General features: G+C 31.1%; 1 protein-coding gene across 2 annotated transcripts in view; it reads left to right on the top strand.

Moving 5' to 3' along the window:
* Positions 1-17228, top strand: part of LOC143063537 (tRNA (guanine(27)-N(2))-dimethyltransferase-like) — a 197922-nt gene that overhangs the window by 4539 nt on the left and 176155 nt on the right. Inside the window, exons 2-8 of one of the 2 annotated variants that reach the window (XM_076235739.1) lie at positions 768-850; positions 2030-2270; positions 3169-3381; positions 4516-4706; positions 7042-7120; positions 8216-8470; positions 11102-11356. In XM_076235739.1, the coding sequence (XP_076091854.1) occupies positions 768-850; positions 2030-2270; positions 3169-3381; positions 4516-4706; positions 7042-7120; positions 8216-8470; positions 11102-11243 (1204 nt within the window). In that variant the 3' untranslated portion in view covers positions 11244-11356. Of the gene's footprint in view, positions 1-767; positions 851-2029; positions 2271-3168; positions 3382-4515; positions 4707-7041; positions 7121-8215; positions 8471-11101; positions 11357-17228 lie in introns of those variants that run through there. The other variant, XM_076235740.1, reaches the window with a different exon arrangement.

Raw genomic sequence — 17228 nt, 5'->3', positions numbered from 1 at the left:
CACAAAATACGAACATTTTAACGTCTTTTTAATTAAACAATTAAATTCACACGTCTTTCATTAATTATTTGTAACCTATTATAAAACTTTACGTTGAGTACTGTGTTTTTCGTTCAAGACTACGGCTTTTTAAAACGATATTGTTCGGTCAATTCAGGTTTCATTTTAATTAATTTGATATCAATAGAAGAAAAATTGTTACATGTTTATTTGTTTATTTGTTTATAATTTTGTTGTGAGGCGTTTTTTTTTCTGTTGATATCATAAACACGAAATGCCTTCTCCTACGCGTCTAAAACAAAAAAAAAACAACAGTGTTTTAAAGTCAGGCTGCACACAGAACAACGTACAGAATGCTGTGATTTCTAATTGGAGTTATTTAGATAATTTCTATGAGGTTTAAGACAGCACAGGCGTGCTTGTTGGATTCATTATAGACCGCAGAAAGTAGTTTCTCTTTCGTGTGTCCTTTCCTGGAGTAAGGAGATAACTTGCGTAACTAACGACGAACGTGTTTAATCCCATATTCCGCTAGAGGCGTGCAATTACGTACACTTCGCCTTAAATATCAATTCTAGACTGTCTACATTACAAAAATGCAGTGCATAAAATCTAATTATTTTTATACTTTTATACTTTCTAACCCTTTCACAATGTACATTTGTGTACCTATATACATTTTTTTTTTCAGAAACTCTCAATTATAATTATTCATTACACATGAATTTTATTATGAACCCTTATCTGTAATTGTTTTTTTTCTACAGAAACATGGTATTATGTGTACTATCAGCAGAGGTCAGGCAGCGTCATGAACCACTGTATTGTGTGGATGTTTTAGATAAATCTGGTTTGTATATAAATATTAAAAAGATTGAAATTCACTGAATCAGTTAATATTATTTTATTAGCAAATCTCATTTATGAATATTTTGATAAAGTCCAGTAAATCTCAATGATATGTCTAAGATGTACCAAAACTACTGTCAAACAGAAAATCTGACAGATATAGCGATCTCTGTAGAAATTTATAAATGCACTGCAGTCAGATGACATTTTTGATTAGAAAAAGTTCAATAATATATTATTTTCAATCATTGCTTCTGTTATGATTTAATATGTGAACTCATTCATGGCTTACATACCTGCCAACTTTTCAAAATGCCCATGGGGGCTTTGCATGCAAGATGTCTGTCATAGTCCTAAAAAATCTTCAAGGGGGCCTTGAAAAACAAAATGTACATTTTAATGTTGTTTTGTGGCTTCTTCATACTTTTATAAGCATAAAGTCATTGAAAAATTAATTGTTTTGTTTAAATGTGGACAAAATTGCTCTTTCAAAATTTCAATTTGGGAGCCTCCATGGGGGAAATCCCCCACAAATAGTGACAGCTGGCAGGTATGGGCTTACTTTCTGTATCTTTGTCTACAGACTGTTGTCAATGAATTCTTAATAAATACCAGGATTAAAATTTTGCATGCCAGACAGGTGTTTTGTCTATAAAACACTTATCACTGATCATTCTGATGCTTGATTAAAAATGTAGGGAGTAATGCTAGAGACAAAAAATATTTGAAAATCAAAACCAATTACAAACTTTGAAAAGAGACTGTACTGTAGAATCATTTATTTTACGTATGTATCAATTTTTGTGGATTGAAGAAAAGTTGATTTTTGAGTATATTGGATTCCATGGTTTTGATAAAGTCTGAATGCCAGGATATATAATTACAACTTGCAATTTGTCAAATATTAAAATTTGTGGATCACCTTTACTCACAAATTTCACGAAACTTTGGTATCCAACAAGTTATAACATGTATAACAAATCCACAGTATAAGTTTTTTTGGTGGAAGAAGACTTCAAGTCTTCTGAAAGCCTATGGTGCCGACTTTAAAATCATTTAGCCTCTGAATGCCGCATTCGTTTCTATGTATTACAATTTCATAACAACTTCTGATTCCTGACACAGAGTTTTACACATGATTAAGCTTCTGAATCGTTTTATTTTAATCTACATTTAACAGGTCAATCTGGAACATTATGGAAGAATGTCTTGAAAGATCAAATCCATGTGACTATAGCAGACAGGGAGATTGATGATTCTTTGAAGACAAATTTAGACACATACAGTCTGAAAAGTCGGGATTTACCATTAGATATAAATAGAATACCTGGAGATCCTATGGAACCACAACATGTCAATGAAATTTTTACTGCAAAATGTTCAGCTAATGTTGTTCTACATATGGAAGCCTTCGATTTCATGTTAGTTTATAATATTTTGTTTTTAACTGCAAATCATTTAAGTAACTTAAGTTCTAAAAGTTAAAGACAAATTTATATTTACTTTATTGAAAATTTTACCATAATAAATCCCCAACAGTTTTAAAACATCCACTGTATCTCAAACTAAAAAAATAAGACATAGTCTTTAAAATTTGCTAAGTCATTGTAAGTACTTACAGGGTATTTTGTGCAACAAGTTTGTTATTTTCTTTTGCATTTTTTATGCGCTTGAAGACCATTGTTCACAAAGTGGAAAAAAGTGGCAATTTTTTTTTATTTCCCAAACATTAATATTTATCTGTGCACAATACCCCTACTTGATAATAGAATGCCTTTTTATAATTTTTCTGAGGCTTATAAAATTTGTATATTAAAGCTATGCACATATATTGTCCATCTATATACATTTGATGTTATATATTTTTAGACTAATGATGAAAATGGTCCGTATAATAAATAAACCCAACCTTGCATTCACAGATCAAATACTGTAAACCATGTTTTTATGGATAATTAACAACAGCTAAATTTGTTCACTCCTTGGGCTTCAGATATCAAGCGAAAAAATTACCCCTGATTACTGTACATGATTTTATGTCTTTAGAATGTTCATTTTTGCTCAGATTATGCAATGCAATGATTTTTAAACTTTTAACTATAAAGCCTTTACTAGTCAAGTGGGCTTGGAATTTTTTGACAATTTTCTTATACTCCTGAAGTATGAATAAATGAAGAATCAAGTTTTACATATTTGTTACTAATGTTACCTTGTCATGTATACACAAAAATTGTGAAATAAATCTCCCTGCCAGCTCCTGCCCACTAAAAATGTTTATTTACTGTTTAAATTTTACTGATCTTGAATGATATTTTTCAGAAACATGAATCCAAACCAACATTTAGTCAATGTTTTAGATTCAGCAGCAATGAACCTAAAGCATAATGGAATATTGTGTGTCTCATCTACAGACATTTCATCCAAATTTACAAGAACTGCTCACGTCATACATAGACATTACGGAGCAAGTGTTATCAAAACTAGTTATATGAAAGAATTAGCTCTCAGAATTGTCATAGCAAATATAGTCAGGTATGTAAATCAGCATTGGGTAATATAAAAAGTAAAATTTCCAAAATACCTAACTCAAAGGAAATTCAAAAAGCAAAGTCAGGAATATGACTAATCAAATGGAAAAATCAAAAGCTCAAACACTTCCAACAAATGAAAAACATCTGTCATATTCCTGACTTGGTACAGGCATTTTCTTATGATGCAGAAAATGGTGGAATAAATCTAGCTTTAAAGCTAGCTAAACCTCTCAATTGAATGACAGTTGCATCATATTCCATTATATTTAATGATGTGTGATCAAAGCAAACAGACATAATAGATAAAAATGTCAAAAATAGGGGTACAGCAGTCAACATTGTGTTAAAATCTTAATCACTATAAAAACAAACAAATACGTAAAAAAGAGGCACATAAGGGCATAACTATAATTATTGTTCTTAGCCCTGTTCTGACACATCCTTTGGTAGGTTTCTGTATTGCAATATCTTTTTTCATTAAACAAAAAGAGAAATGATGTACCGTTTTTGATCTAAACGGTTTCGCCTTAGAAATTCTTGTGCAACTTCATAAGTGTGTGTATGAAAAGTTCCAATAATTCAATTGTACACGCATTTAAATCATTGATCCCGTTAATTGATTGATTGTTGGTATTTAAACATGTTAATATAAAAAAGAAGATGTGGTATGATTGCCAATGAGACAACTATCCACAAAAGACCAAAATGACACACACATTAACAACTATAGGTCACCGTACGGCCTTCAACAATGAGCAAAGCCTATACCGAAGTCAGCTATAATAGGCCCAGATAAGACAATGTAAAACAATTCAAACGAGAAAACAAACGGCCTTATTTATGTAAAAAAATGAACGAAAAACAAATATGTAACACATAAACAAACGACAACCACTGAATTACAGGCTCCTGACTTGGGACAGGCACATATATAAATAATGTGGCGGGGTTAAACAAAGCCATTTTAAGCACTATTGGCTATATTGAGGAGGTAAATTTTTATTGGTGGAGGAAGCTTGAAAGGACAAAAAACTTTTGGCAGCACTACTGACAATCCTAATCAATTAACATTGAACATGGATGGCTCTCAACTTTCTAATTTTCTTGATGATAATATGATCTTTTGTATTTTCAGGTCATGTGCAAAATGTAACAAAGGAATAGATGTGTTATTATCGGTGTGTGCAAATGACAATTTCCTCATTGTTGTACGTATTTTAAGAGGGGCCAAAGAAGGGGATAGCTGCGTAAATAAAATTGTACCAGTTCTACACTGTCAAATATGTGAAGAGAGAGTTTTTCATCCCAACACATTGTCTCCGCAAGGTAACATTAACAGTTTGGAATATAAAAAAGAAGATGTGGTATGATTACCAATGAGACAACTTCCCACAAGAGACCAAACCTAACAATACAGAAATTAACAACTATATGTCACCTTATGGCCTTCATCAATGAGCAAAGCTTATACATATACCACATAGTCAGGCCATTCATTAGGAGGCGGTACCCGGTACTTTTACCCTCCTATGCTATTGATAAGTACCACCTAAATGTATGAATTTTTATATAAGATATTCATGGAATAAATTGAAAGTACCACCTAGAAACGTGGAAAGTACCAGTCAACATGAAAGATAATGAAACCCCTACATAGTAAGCTATAAACAGCCCAAAAATGACAACTGTAAAACAATTCAAACATGAAAACTAACAGCCTTACTTGTGTACAAAATAATGAAGGAATATTTTTTAACAACGCAACTAACGACAACCACTGAGTTACAGGCACATTTAGACTGGCACCAAACCCTCCTCCTAATCTGGGACAGTGGAGTAAAGTTGCAACACAATAACGAACTATGCAAAACGATAACCCCTTATTGAACTTTAATTTTATATAACAACCAAATAATGGGGTATGGTAGACAGCAGTTATAAGTATCTACTAGATGAAAATTTATAGTGGAATGTGTGAGATATTTCTATGTAATGTGGATTCATTGTTTTTCTTAGGATTCCAATTTTCATAGACTTCGTGGGTATAATTTAAACAACAAATTTAGAGTTACAACAAACAACAAATGTTCTATAGACTTTAGCAAACCATGAAATCAGAAATCCTTGAAAATGCAAAATTACCTCAATCCACAAAGATTGATATTCACGAAAATAAATTAATCCACACTACTAGATATTCAAACTCCTGTGGAATCAGTATATTAGTGAAAAGTTATCTTCACAGGATTTATATTTTAACACTCAAAAAATACATAATAGATCTGTTTTCAGTTTTTTTCATCTTTTTCTAACATGGAAGAGCAGTATTTAAGAATGTTTGTAAGGAAAATTTATTTGGTAGATGTGTAAAGAAAATCAACTTTTAATATTTAAACTTAGAACTGTGTTAAAAATCTGAGTTATCTCCCATTAACAAGGTGAGAAATTTATATATTGTTGCAAAGATAAAACCCCATAAAAATTTCCAAAATACAAATTTCATTGATTGATGAAATAATAATCAGAACAGAAAAGTAGAACAGAGAGTTGTAAATACAGTCTGGGTACATACTTCAAAAGAGTTGTAAATGAAGTGTGTACCCAGACAGTATTTATTCAGATCTGGGTTATTCAATCTAGTGTGAAGGGGGTCTCATTGGGGGGTTCTGATCCCGGATCCCGCTTACTGTTTTGTCAAATTTCCGTATCCCGCTTATACTATGTACCTAAGCAATTCTCATTTTTTTGTAAATTCCGTATAATCCCGCTAGACCTTAATTCCCGTTTTCACGGCACAATAATTTTACTTTCCCGTGTCACGCTTATGAAAAATCGGCAATCCTGCGTCACGCTTAGACCCCAATGAGACCCACTGTGAAGATACATGTATATTGGTAGCATTTGATCTGTTATTATTTAAAGTCAGCTGGACTTTTCCTTTTGAATCATAAAATGACCATGAACATTTTTCTTATTAAGTAATTAATAATTTCCTGAGAAACATTAATATTTGATAATAGAAAACTATTTCTCGTACTGATTTTTTAAGCGAAAAAAATGAACACAAAATATGTTCCTGGCGTGACAATTTGTCTGTTTATAAGTTTACATGTTACATTTATAGTTTTATCATATTTGAAAGGGACGATAAAACTATATTTTTATCAGATTATAACTCATGATTTCAAATTTTCATGATACTTTCATCAGTCATGTCATATTAAAACAGATAAACATATATGATGAAACATTAACCAAGATTATAAATTTTTCTTAATCAGTATACTGTAATCTGAAACATGTTATATTTAAATTTCATAAATACCTTTTTAAAAATATTTAGGTAATTGAAATGAAGGTAATTCATCAATCATTGACCTCATGCTAGTTGGCAATACACCTTATCGCTAATCCCGGCTGATCCGGCCGCTTGAACTTTTGACGCATACAACAATCACTTTTACATTGTGGTGTCAGATATTTTGTTTTGTGATGTCAAAATTTTACGGGAACATGTGTGATATCCAGTAATGGCGGACAAATAGCGATAAGGTGTATTAATACCCATCTCTTTATAAGATTCAAATAGAACATTTGTTAGAAACTTGTTGATTGAAATTCCTGTATGTTTCATGCTTTAGGTATTTTCTAAAAATTTCAGAAGACCCATACAGTTTGCTACCATGTTCCTGCAATAAGAATAATCCTGGGAAGACTGCTGTTATTTTAGGACCTGCCTGGTAGGAAATTAATAACTTTATTTGTTTTCATAGATCTCATTAAAAAAATGTTAGAAGACTAGATAATAATAAGAAAGAAGAAAATGTCCATTAGCACTTCCATTGAGGTGTCACACCACCAATTACTCCCCCAAATTTAGAATGTATGTGAAAGAAGGCCTACTCGGACAAAAAATAGTGCATTTGATGTCATTGTTTACTTGAACTACCCAACAAATTTGCAGAAATGAAACTTTTGGTGAAAGAGAAATATATTAAGACCATTTTGAGCCCAAATTTACTTGTCTATGAGTTGACATTAAAAATTGAGGATTAATGCGCTCCATAGTATACTAATTTAAGATTTCAAGAAAACCAGGGGTTATTTTTAGTGGTACATCAGTTCGGAAGGTATCTTCTTTCTTATATGGCTTTTAAGGTATGTTAAAAATTGGCATGAAGAAAGGTGATACCTGTACCATTCAGGACATACCTGATTTGTAAGAGGTTAAACTTAAGATAAAACATTTAGAAAGCTATGAAAATTGCAAAATTTGGTTGAACAGATAGGGACTTTTAATTGGTGGTCTGACACCTTGATGTCAAAACATGATATTCCTAGCCAGTGAAATTGATGGTATATCTGGTATAAAAATAACCACAGCACATCAAATTTTCAGGATTTTCTAATATACTTATTAAAATAATGTAGTACATTTTTGTATAATAAAAAAAGATCGAAGTTTTACATATTCATGCTATTTTAAAAATCCATTTGTCATATGAAAAATTAACCAATACCCACTTTTGTAGAATTTTTTATTTTCTTGGTTACCAATTTTCATAGATACGAATTAGATTCTGTATACAAGCCTATAGGACATTTTTATTTCCTTTGAACACTTCAATTTAGAGTTGATCTTAACCAACAAAATCAATGAAAATTAGTTATCCAAGAAAAATTACCAACCGTGCAAGGGCTGTATAGCCAGTCAAGGTCGTTAAACATTCCCATTATCATCCAAGTAAAATAATGATTCCACATTGTGTCACATCAATGAAATCTCATTAAATTTTATTTACACAAATTAAACCAGTTTTTATTTTATTTTATAGGTCTGGAAAACTTTTCAATGTTTCCTTTTTAGAGTCCATGTTACATGGTTGTAAAGACATGGATTGGAATTTCTCAGATAGTTTCAGTATTGAAACTTTAATGGAAGAAGCAAAGTGTCCAAAATGTTCCCTGCCAGAAGACAACAGTGAGGAACCAGATCAGAAGAAGACAAAGTTATCTCCCCCTGAAGAACCAATGCCACCATTTTACTATAATCTTCATGGCATGAAATTGAAATCAGTTGAACATCCAAAGTATGTCATCAGGCATTGAAATATATTAATTCCTCTATCGTTACCTAAGAGGATTTGGATCGGGGTCCTTTATTTCTTTATTCTCTAATTTAAGACCATTTTTAGACCATTTTCCCTATTCTCTATTTGTTTTGCTCAATATTCTTTATTTGTTTTGCCTAATATTTTCTATTCTTCAATTGTCTAGCCCAATAATCTCTAAGCTCTATATTTTAGAACCCAGAATTATTGTTATTCTTGATAATTTTTTGTCTATTCTGTATTTTTTGGCCACTTATTCTGCACTTTTTGCTCATTATTCCTTATTCTGTAAACCTTATCCAGGCTATTCTATGGTCCAAGGACACTGTTATCTGAATATCGACCTTTGGTTCTCGTTGTCTACGAATATAGTTCCTAGTGTGAACAGTGTATAACTTGCTTTTTTTTTGATACACTTTCCCAATTTATTTCTTAATATTTAATGCATGAAATATTAAGTAAAGGGATGAAATTACATGTTAAAAAGAATGTGTCCCAAGTACACGGATGCTCCATCCGCACTATCATTTTCTATGTTCAGTGGACTGTGAAAATGGAATAACATCTCTAATTTGGCATTAAAATTAGAAAGATCATATCATAGGGAACATGTTTACTAAGTTTGAAGTTGATCGGACTTCAACTTCATCAAAAACTACCTCGACCAAAAACTTTAACCAAAACTTTAACCTGAAACAGGACAGACGGACAGACGAACGGACGCACAGACCAGAAAAACATAATGCTCATAAATTGGGCATAAAAAAATTTGTGTGCTGAATCTTTATGTTAAGGAGTGATTTGGTCCAGTTAAAAAAGGTCAAAAATTAGTACTTCTGAAGCTGTCAAACTAAATTTCAGACCACCTAATCACAGAATTGTCAATATTTTGAGTAAGAGCTGGTAGAAGTTTCTATAATTTTTATATTATTTGTCCCAATAGTAGTAGACTACACTTAAAAAATCTTTTTGAGATAGAGCAGGTGCGATTTTTTTAATTTGAATTTATTGTCTAAAAAAATGCACTACGAAATAACTGTGTTTTCGGGCCATATATTCTGTAAACCCTGTCAATGATATTCTATATTCTGTAAACCCCACTCAGACCCTCACCTATAGTTTGTTGTCGAGCCTGCAACTTTTGTTGCAGAAAGCTCGACATAGGGATAGTGATCCGGCGGCGGCGGCGGTGTTAGCTCACTTCTTAAAAGCTTTATATTTTAGAAGGTGGAAGACCCGGATGCTTCATACTTTGTATATATAGATGCTTCATGTTACGAAGTTTCTGTCAGTCACATGTCCAATGTCCTTGACCTCATTTTCATGGTTCAGTGACCACTTGAAAAAAAAGTTCAAATTTTTTGTAATGTTGAATTCTCTCTTATTATGAGTAATAGGATAACTATATTTGATATGTGTGTACCTTGCAAGGTCCTCATGTCTGGCAGACAGTTTTCACTTGACCTCGACCTCATTTCATGGATCAGTGAACAAGGTTAAGTTTTGGTGGTCAAGTCCATATCTCAGATACTATAAGCAATAGGGCTAGTATATTCGGTGTATGGAAGGACTGTAAGGTGTACATGTCCAACTGGCAGGTGTCATCTGACCTTGACCTCATTTTCATGGTTCAGTGGTTATAGTTAAATTTTTGTGTTTTGGTCTGTTTTTCTCATACTATATGCAATAGGTCTACTATATTTGTTGTATGGAATGATTGTAAGGTGTACATGTCTAGCCGGCAGATGTCATGTGACCTTGACCTCATTTTCATGGTTCAGTAGTCAAGGTTGAATTTTTGAGTTTTGGTCTTTTTATCTAATACTATATGCCATAGGTCAACTATATTTGGTGTATGGAAATATTTTATGATCTTTTTGTCAGTAGCTCAGGTTTTATTTGACCGTGACCTCATTTTCACAGTTCATTGCACAGTGTTAAGTTTTTGTGTTTTGGTCTATTTTTCTTAAACTATAAGTAATGGGTCAACTGTATATGTTGTATAGAAGCATTGTTAGCTGTACATGTCTGCCTGGCATGGTTCATCTGACCTTGACCTCATTTTCAAGGTTCATTGGTCTTTGTTTAGTTATCTTGCCTAATGTTACGATTATGTGACAGTTGTGATAAAGCTTAGCTTTATACTTAGGACTATCAACATAATATCAATGATTAGTATAGAAGGCGAGACATTTCAGTGTGTGCACTCTTGTTGTATTAGTGATAGGACATTTGGGCTTTTCAATATCTGTTTCTTATGACTTCCCTTCTATTGTCTTTTTCATTGATCAGCTTTCTAATTTGTCTGTTAGATAAAATTTGAAATTGTTAAACGTTATAATTCTCATTAGGGATAAACGTTAAAAACAGGCAAACATCCTGAGCCCAAAAAGTTTATGCTCTTAGTCTGATATGCTAAACATAAGCACTTAGGAAGAAAGAACAATTTTGAAATATACGTTTTTGGAGAAAGACCATTTAAAAATAAAAAAAAACATTTTTGGAATATAAATTTTAACTGTTGCTTTAAAAGATACTTATACAGTTTCCTAGACAAGTGGAATAAGTCAAGAACTAATGCATTATATACATTTTTTTTTATAATTTCAGATTCAGTCGTTTGTTAGAGTACCTGAGACAAGATGGATATAAATGTAGCCGGACACACTTAGATGTCTATGGTGTCAGAACAAATGCAACACTGAAACAGATAACAGACATTATGTACAAATACTGTAAACAAAAGTCCTGATATTGTTATTGATATTTGTTATATTTTATACACCTGTGAAGGATAGAACATTATGTGGTATACCAATGTTAGACTGTCTAGTGTAAAGACTTTTCAATATTTAACAAAACCATTGTTAGTTGACTAAAATTCGTGTAAATTATAAGAAAAGGGTCAGAGGGTTTGTTCTATTTTGACAATTTTAGGCGAATTTTTGATTCGTTGAAAAAAGTCGGCATTGTATTTATTACATGTTGCTTAATCTTATTTATATACAGTCGACTCTCGTTATGTCGAAGTCAGCCGGACCAGAGAAATATTTCGAGATACACGTAGTTCGACTCAAACGAACACCGGAAGTTCGACAATCTAAGGGACACAACTCTTGCTTAGCTTGGTAAAGCTAAAATAAATCCGGGTGAATATGACAAGGGGATCGATATTCTAGTATCAGATCGATGTATTTGTATGTCACAGTCTTTTATTATTATAATGACTGTTATTTTTACTTATTCAATTGTTTCAATTAAAAAAAAAATCCTATGGCTTTTCCAAGAGAGTAATTTCCAATCGACAGTTTCGTAATTCAGGTCGCTAATAGCTGACAAAATTGTTTATTCTCGGATACAAGAGATTTAAGAAAATTTTGATTTCTATTCATTTTGTTTTATCTCACTCTTTGTTTTCAAAAGAACATATAATAAGATTAAAGACGCCGTTTGAGTAGTTTTTAGGTGATCATCAATGGAAGCCATAATCCTCACTTTATACACACCCAAGCTCATTAGTGTAAATCACAAATTAATTGTTTTGTAAACAATTAAAATACTTTTTCATGAACATTAACAATTTATCACTAATTATTTATAAAAATTCTACAAAAGATAATCTTAGGAAAACACTCATGGAAATAGCATGTCATAAATCAATACAGTGGTCAGTGACCGGAAATTTAATTACACGTGTATTGACAGATTAACTCTTCAATCCATTTAAATCCCGGAGGTCATGTTTTGACATATGTGTATTAGTTCGAGATAAAAAATGATTTTTGAATGCTTTTGTTAACCTTGGGACCGTAAATTTAGTTCGACTCAACCGAAATTTCGACTCATCCAATTTCGACTCATCAGGAGTCGAATTACATACTTTTGTATGGAATAAAGTTCGGGACCACGTGAAAACTTCGACTTATCCGAAATTTTGAGTCAACCGAGTTCGAGACAACGAGAGTTAACTGTATTTGTATAACTTTTAGTCATTTTTTTTTTTTTTATTATGAATAACTTTTGTTGGATGATGTACATTTACATGTAATAAAATTACCCCAGTATGTTAAAATGTATTGCTGCAGAAAATCATGTGACAAACAGAGGATTTTTCAAATGATTCATAATAACTCTAGTTTGAACAGACCAATTTTCTTAATCTGTAGGTCTTCATCGTGAAGGTTAGGTTGTAGGTATAAAGTAGAAAATCAAAGAATATGGGGAAACCATTGATGACAAAAAAATCAGTCCACACACAACAAAAAGCAAAGAAACAGTGCTTTTATTGCTGGTCTTCATTTCAAACTCACAGTGAAGTCATCAACACAGAGCAAAAATATGTGCATGCTCACAATTTTAAATCTTGACTCTCCCATTTAAAGAATCTGTATGTTACATGTAATTTGTGATAGTATAGTAGGCAGGCAGGATGACTAAAGCTGTAAGGCTTCTCTAACCGTACAAAGTACATTTGTATCTAATATCAACTTTCTAGAAAGTCATTTGTGTCAACAAGAATTTTACCACATAAAGTTGATGCAACTGATAATGAAATGAAAGATTTATATCTTGTTTTATCAACAGGAAGTTTCAAGCTCTACAAAAATACCATTTTATGTCATTAGAGAAATGTTCAACAAATTTTCTAATTTGTTTTGTTTTTCATGACAAAATTGGGTTGAAGTTTATATAAACATTGTTCACTTTTGCCATTCAGGAGTTTTAGTTCTTGATTGGATTAAAAATGACACCTTATGTTGTTTCCATGCCATATCTTGGGAACTGTTTAACAACTTTTAAGATAAAAATAAATTGTTTCTGATGACATAAGATTGATTTTGACGTATTTAAAATTATGCTTGACAGGAGTCATGGTCATTGGTTGCTTTACTTATATACTTATATATACTTAGTAAAACCTTGTATAACCTCAAGTCATTTGACAGCCTCATGTCTTATTTGGAGGTCCAGATTTATAAGATTTCTTTTATTTGAAATAAAGTAGCAAGCTGGCATTAGTTTGTTTTAACTACTTTTCTTCAAACTGTATCACACTAAAGAAAAAGTTATTTATCCCCAGCTTCAATTGACTGTTATATTGTTAAACCAGAAATTTTGATCCATAGATATAAGAAGATGAATGAGTGCCAATGAGACAACTCTCCCATTCAAGTCACTATTTGTAAAAGTCAACCATTATAGGTCATACTACGGGCCTTGGCTCACACTGAACTTCAAGCTATAAAGGGCTCTAAAATGCCAAGTGTAAAACAATTCAAACTATGACATATCAGGAAAAGATGCATTTTTTGACTGATTTTTATCATTCAAACTGATTTAATTTGAAAACGAGTGCATGGACCCCTATTTTTTAAAACGACATTTTGTTTCATTTTGCAGGGAGATTATGTGGATCAAATTTTATAAAACTGTAAATAGTGCAACTTTTTTTAATTTTGATACATATACAGCAAAAATTACATTTTTTTCTCAATTCATGACCATTTGATAAATATGAGTTATTTCTGAATAAAAAAGGCATAATTTTTTAGGATACTTATAAAAAACAGAAATTACAAATTATTTAACAAATAACAATTTGTGTTTATCTTTTAAAACAAAAAAGTTATGGCTTTCTTTCGAAAGGGACAATACGGCCACAAATCCAAATTTTGAGCAAATATACAAATTTTCGACCTCATTTAACTCAAAAAGTAGCACATGAAGGTATATTTTTTATACCATATTTGATTTAATCAGGCAAAAAATAGCCTACATGGAAATTTTCATAAACTGTAAATACGGGATCAAAACTGTATTGTATGCCCTTAAATAACCTACATATATCACCATATGTTGTATTACCTTCAAATTCTTCTTGTAATCCATTCAGCTGTTCAGGAATGAACTATCAAGAATCAAGGACAAATGGACAAGATGATTTAAGAAATAATTCATGGAAGCCATAGATTTGTTAGAAATTTACACATGGCCTGGACCGTGATATTCGAATTTTATCCTGAGCGTTAGCGAGGGATAAAATTAACGAATATCACAGCCCAGGCCATGTGTAAATTTCCAACAAATCTATGGCTTCCATGAATTATTTCGATTCTAATAGGACAAATAAGTTCATTCAAATACTGAAGCGAGGGTGGGTATGCCGTGTGTGTAGCTGTTCCTTTTTACTGATCCTTGTTAGATAAAGCTCAAATATTCTCATAAATCTGTAGCTTGCATTGATTATTTCGTTAATAACCGCTAGAAAGAATATGTTTAATTCTCAAACCCAATATTTCCGATTTTTAGTTTACATGTTTTCTCGTAAACTATCGTCAAATCCAAAATTGAAATTCGTAAAACGAAGGAGCTGCCATGTTGACTCACTGAAATCAAATGCAATAGAATAGAAAACAAAACAAAACCTACCTCAGAATTCCATTTTAATACAATATTATACGAACTTCGATGGTAACAAAAAGTTTATATTTTTGTGACATTGACTAAATATTGTTTTTATACTGCAACTTAAATTAGTATATTGATAGCTTTTTTAATATCGTAACATAAATATCAAGCTTATTTCCATCCCTTAATTAACCCCTGATTATGGAGAAAGTGTTCCATGATGAAATTGACATTGCACAAAATATAGCTGTGTTACAATTTAGGAAATAAACAAAACTAGTTGCAATATATTAATTCTTTTTATTATGCATCCGATTAAGAATAAAAGTTCTTTTGTCTTTTATTTCATTACAATTTCTAATACAATAAAATTGGCAAAGCGTTTGCAAAGTAGGCTCAAATACATGTGGATTTACGTGGGAGGAATATTGTAACATCCATTATTATGTGTCTGAGTCTGCGCTAAGTATAGATATATCGAGTTTTTTCCACACAGTGTTGTTTACAAAGCGAAAGAAGGACGTCATATTAGAATCATAGATAATGTATGGCAGGTTATTTTCACAGGTGTATTAAAGGAATTTCATGAATTTTCATTAAATACGGTATACAAAATATTTTGGTGGTTATTATTTTTGGCAATTCAAAACATTTATTCAATTCCATTACATGTGCAAAGTAAAATTTTTATGGAATTTATTTCGGCGATTTTATTCTATCTGCAAAAATTTACACTCCCCAAAAGTAACCTGCTATACAGTAATAAAATGGTTTTAGAAAAGGCATACAATTTAAAAAAATGTTGTGGTTTAACATCAATAAGACCGAATAATAAAACCATAAACATTATGAGATCTGCATACAGTTTGTTTTTTTTATTTTTCATTATCTCATGTTTCTGTATTGGCTTATTTCCTAGGTAATGACTTCACAACAATGGGACATCTTAATGTGATACATATAACTGTTTGACAATATATGGTTCTTTGTGTATCAATTGTCATATGGACAGAAACAAAATATAATCTAATACATCTTGATTGCTTTATTTATATACCGGTACATATATCATAACTTTAAAATCTTTGATCTGCAACAATTTATTTTCCTGTTGGGATACTTTTTTAGATTGTCAATTAATATCACAATTAAGCAAATTTCAGCTATTAAAAGGAACAAAGCACATTTTTTATTTATATTGATGAAAAATTTAAAAATACTTATACTGACCTAAACATGAAAATATACAATTAACATCATATAAAACTGAACACATATAATTTTTTTTTATAATATTAAAATATTTTCATGATAAATAATTGAAAATTCAGTATTTTACAGAAATGCAATATAATAAAGTGTGATTGATTATATAAATGATACCTGCACATGCTACAGTAGAATATTACAATTAAAAATTGAAATGTGATCATTAATGAAAAATAAATAAAAGAAAACAACACTTTATCAATTAGATGCCTCTGAAACACCTTTATGGATTTACCTTCATGAGGAACACTCAAATGTAATGTACATACAAACCAATACATTTAATATTGAAATATGGGAAAAACTCATAACGATAAGATCTATAATAAGAACCAAAAAAATTACAAGGAACGTCACAGAAATTGCATGTACAATTCATATGTACACAATTATGCTATATACAATTCAAATACAAATTTAAAATTGAACAATAAACAATCTACTGTTATAAAATCCTAAAATACAGTTTAATATGATGCTCTCTATACAATGAAGATTAATAAAATAACAAGTATCAAGATTTTGGTTTTAAAATAAAGAACAGCATAAAAGCAATGTTCCTTTGCTTTGGATGTTTATGATTGTGAATGTAGAAATTATTGCTACATTATACAAACATGCATACATATGATGAGTTTTAAACCTTATATAAAAGAAAATTATTATTAGAAAAACATATTTAAAATGTTAAATGTTTTGCACATGTCATGTCCATTGAATCAGATATACTTAGGTTCAAAAAATTATTGTGATTTTCAGGTTTAGTTTTCTGTAATTATTTAATACTTTAGTTTCTTTGTGTATATCTCTTTCATATTCATTTGATAAAATTTACTGTTTGCAATAGCATGAATTGTTCTATATAATAAGAATGTTCTTATCCCGGGCATAAAAACAATGCCGTATTTTGCGAAACCTTTTCAACTTTTGATCTTCAGTGCTGTACAACTTTGTACTTTTTTCACTTTCGATCTTTTATATCTGGGCGTCACTGGTGAGTCTTGTGTGGGCAAGGCGCGTTTTTGGCGTATTGAATTTTAAACCTGATGCTTTTTGTTAT

Source organism: Mytilus galloprovincialis, chromosome 2, assembly GCF_965363235.1.
Source record: "Mytilus galloprovincialis chromosome 2, xbMytGall1.hap1.1, whole genome shotgun sequence".
Taxonomy (NCBI): Eukaryota; Metazoa; Mollusca; class Bivalvia; order Mytilida; family Mytilidae; genus Mytilus; species Mytilus galloprovincialis.
The sequence above is the reverse complement of the archived record's forward strand: the minus strand, read 5'-3'. Positions and strand labels throughout refer to the sequence as shown.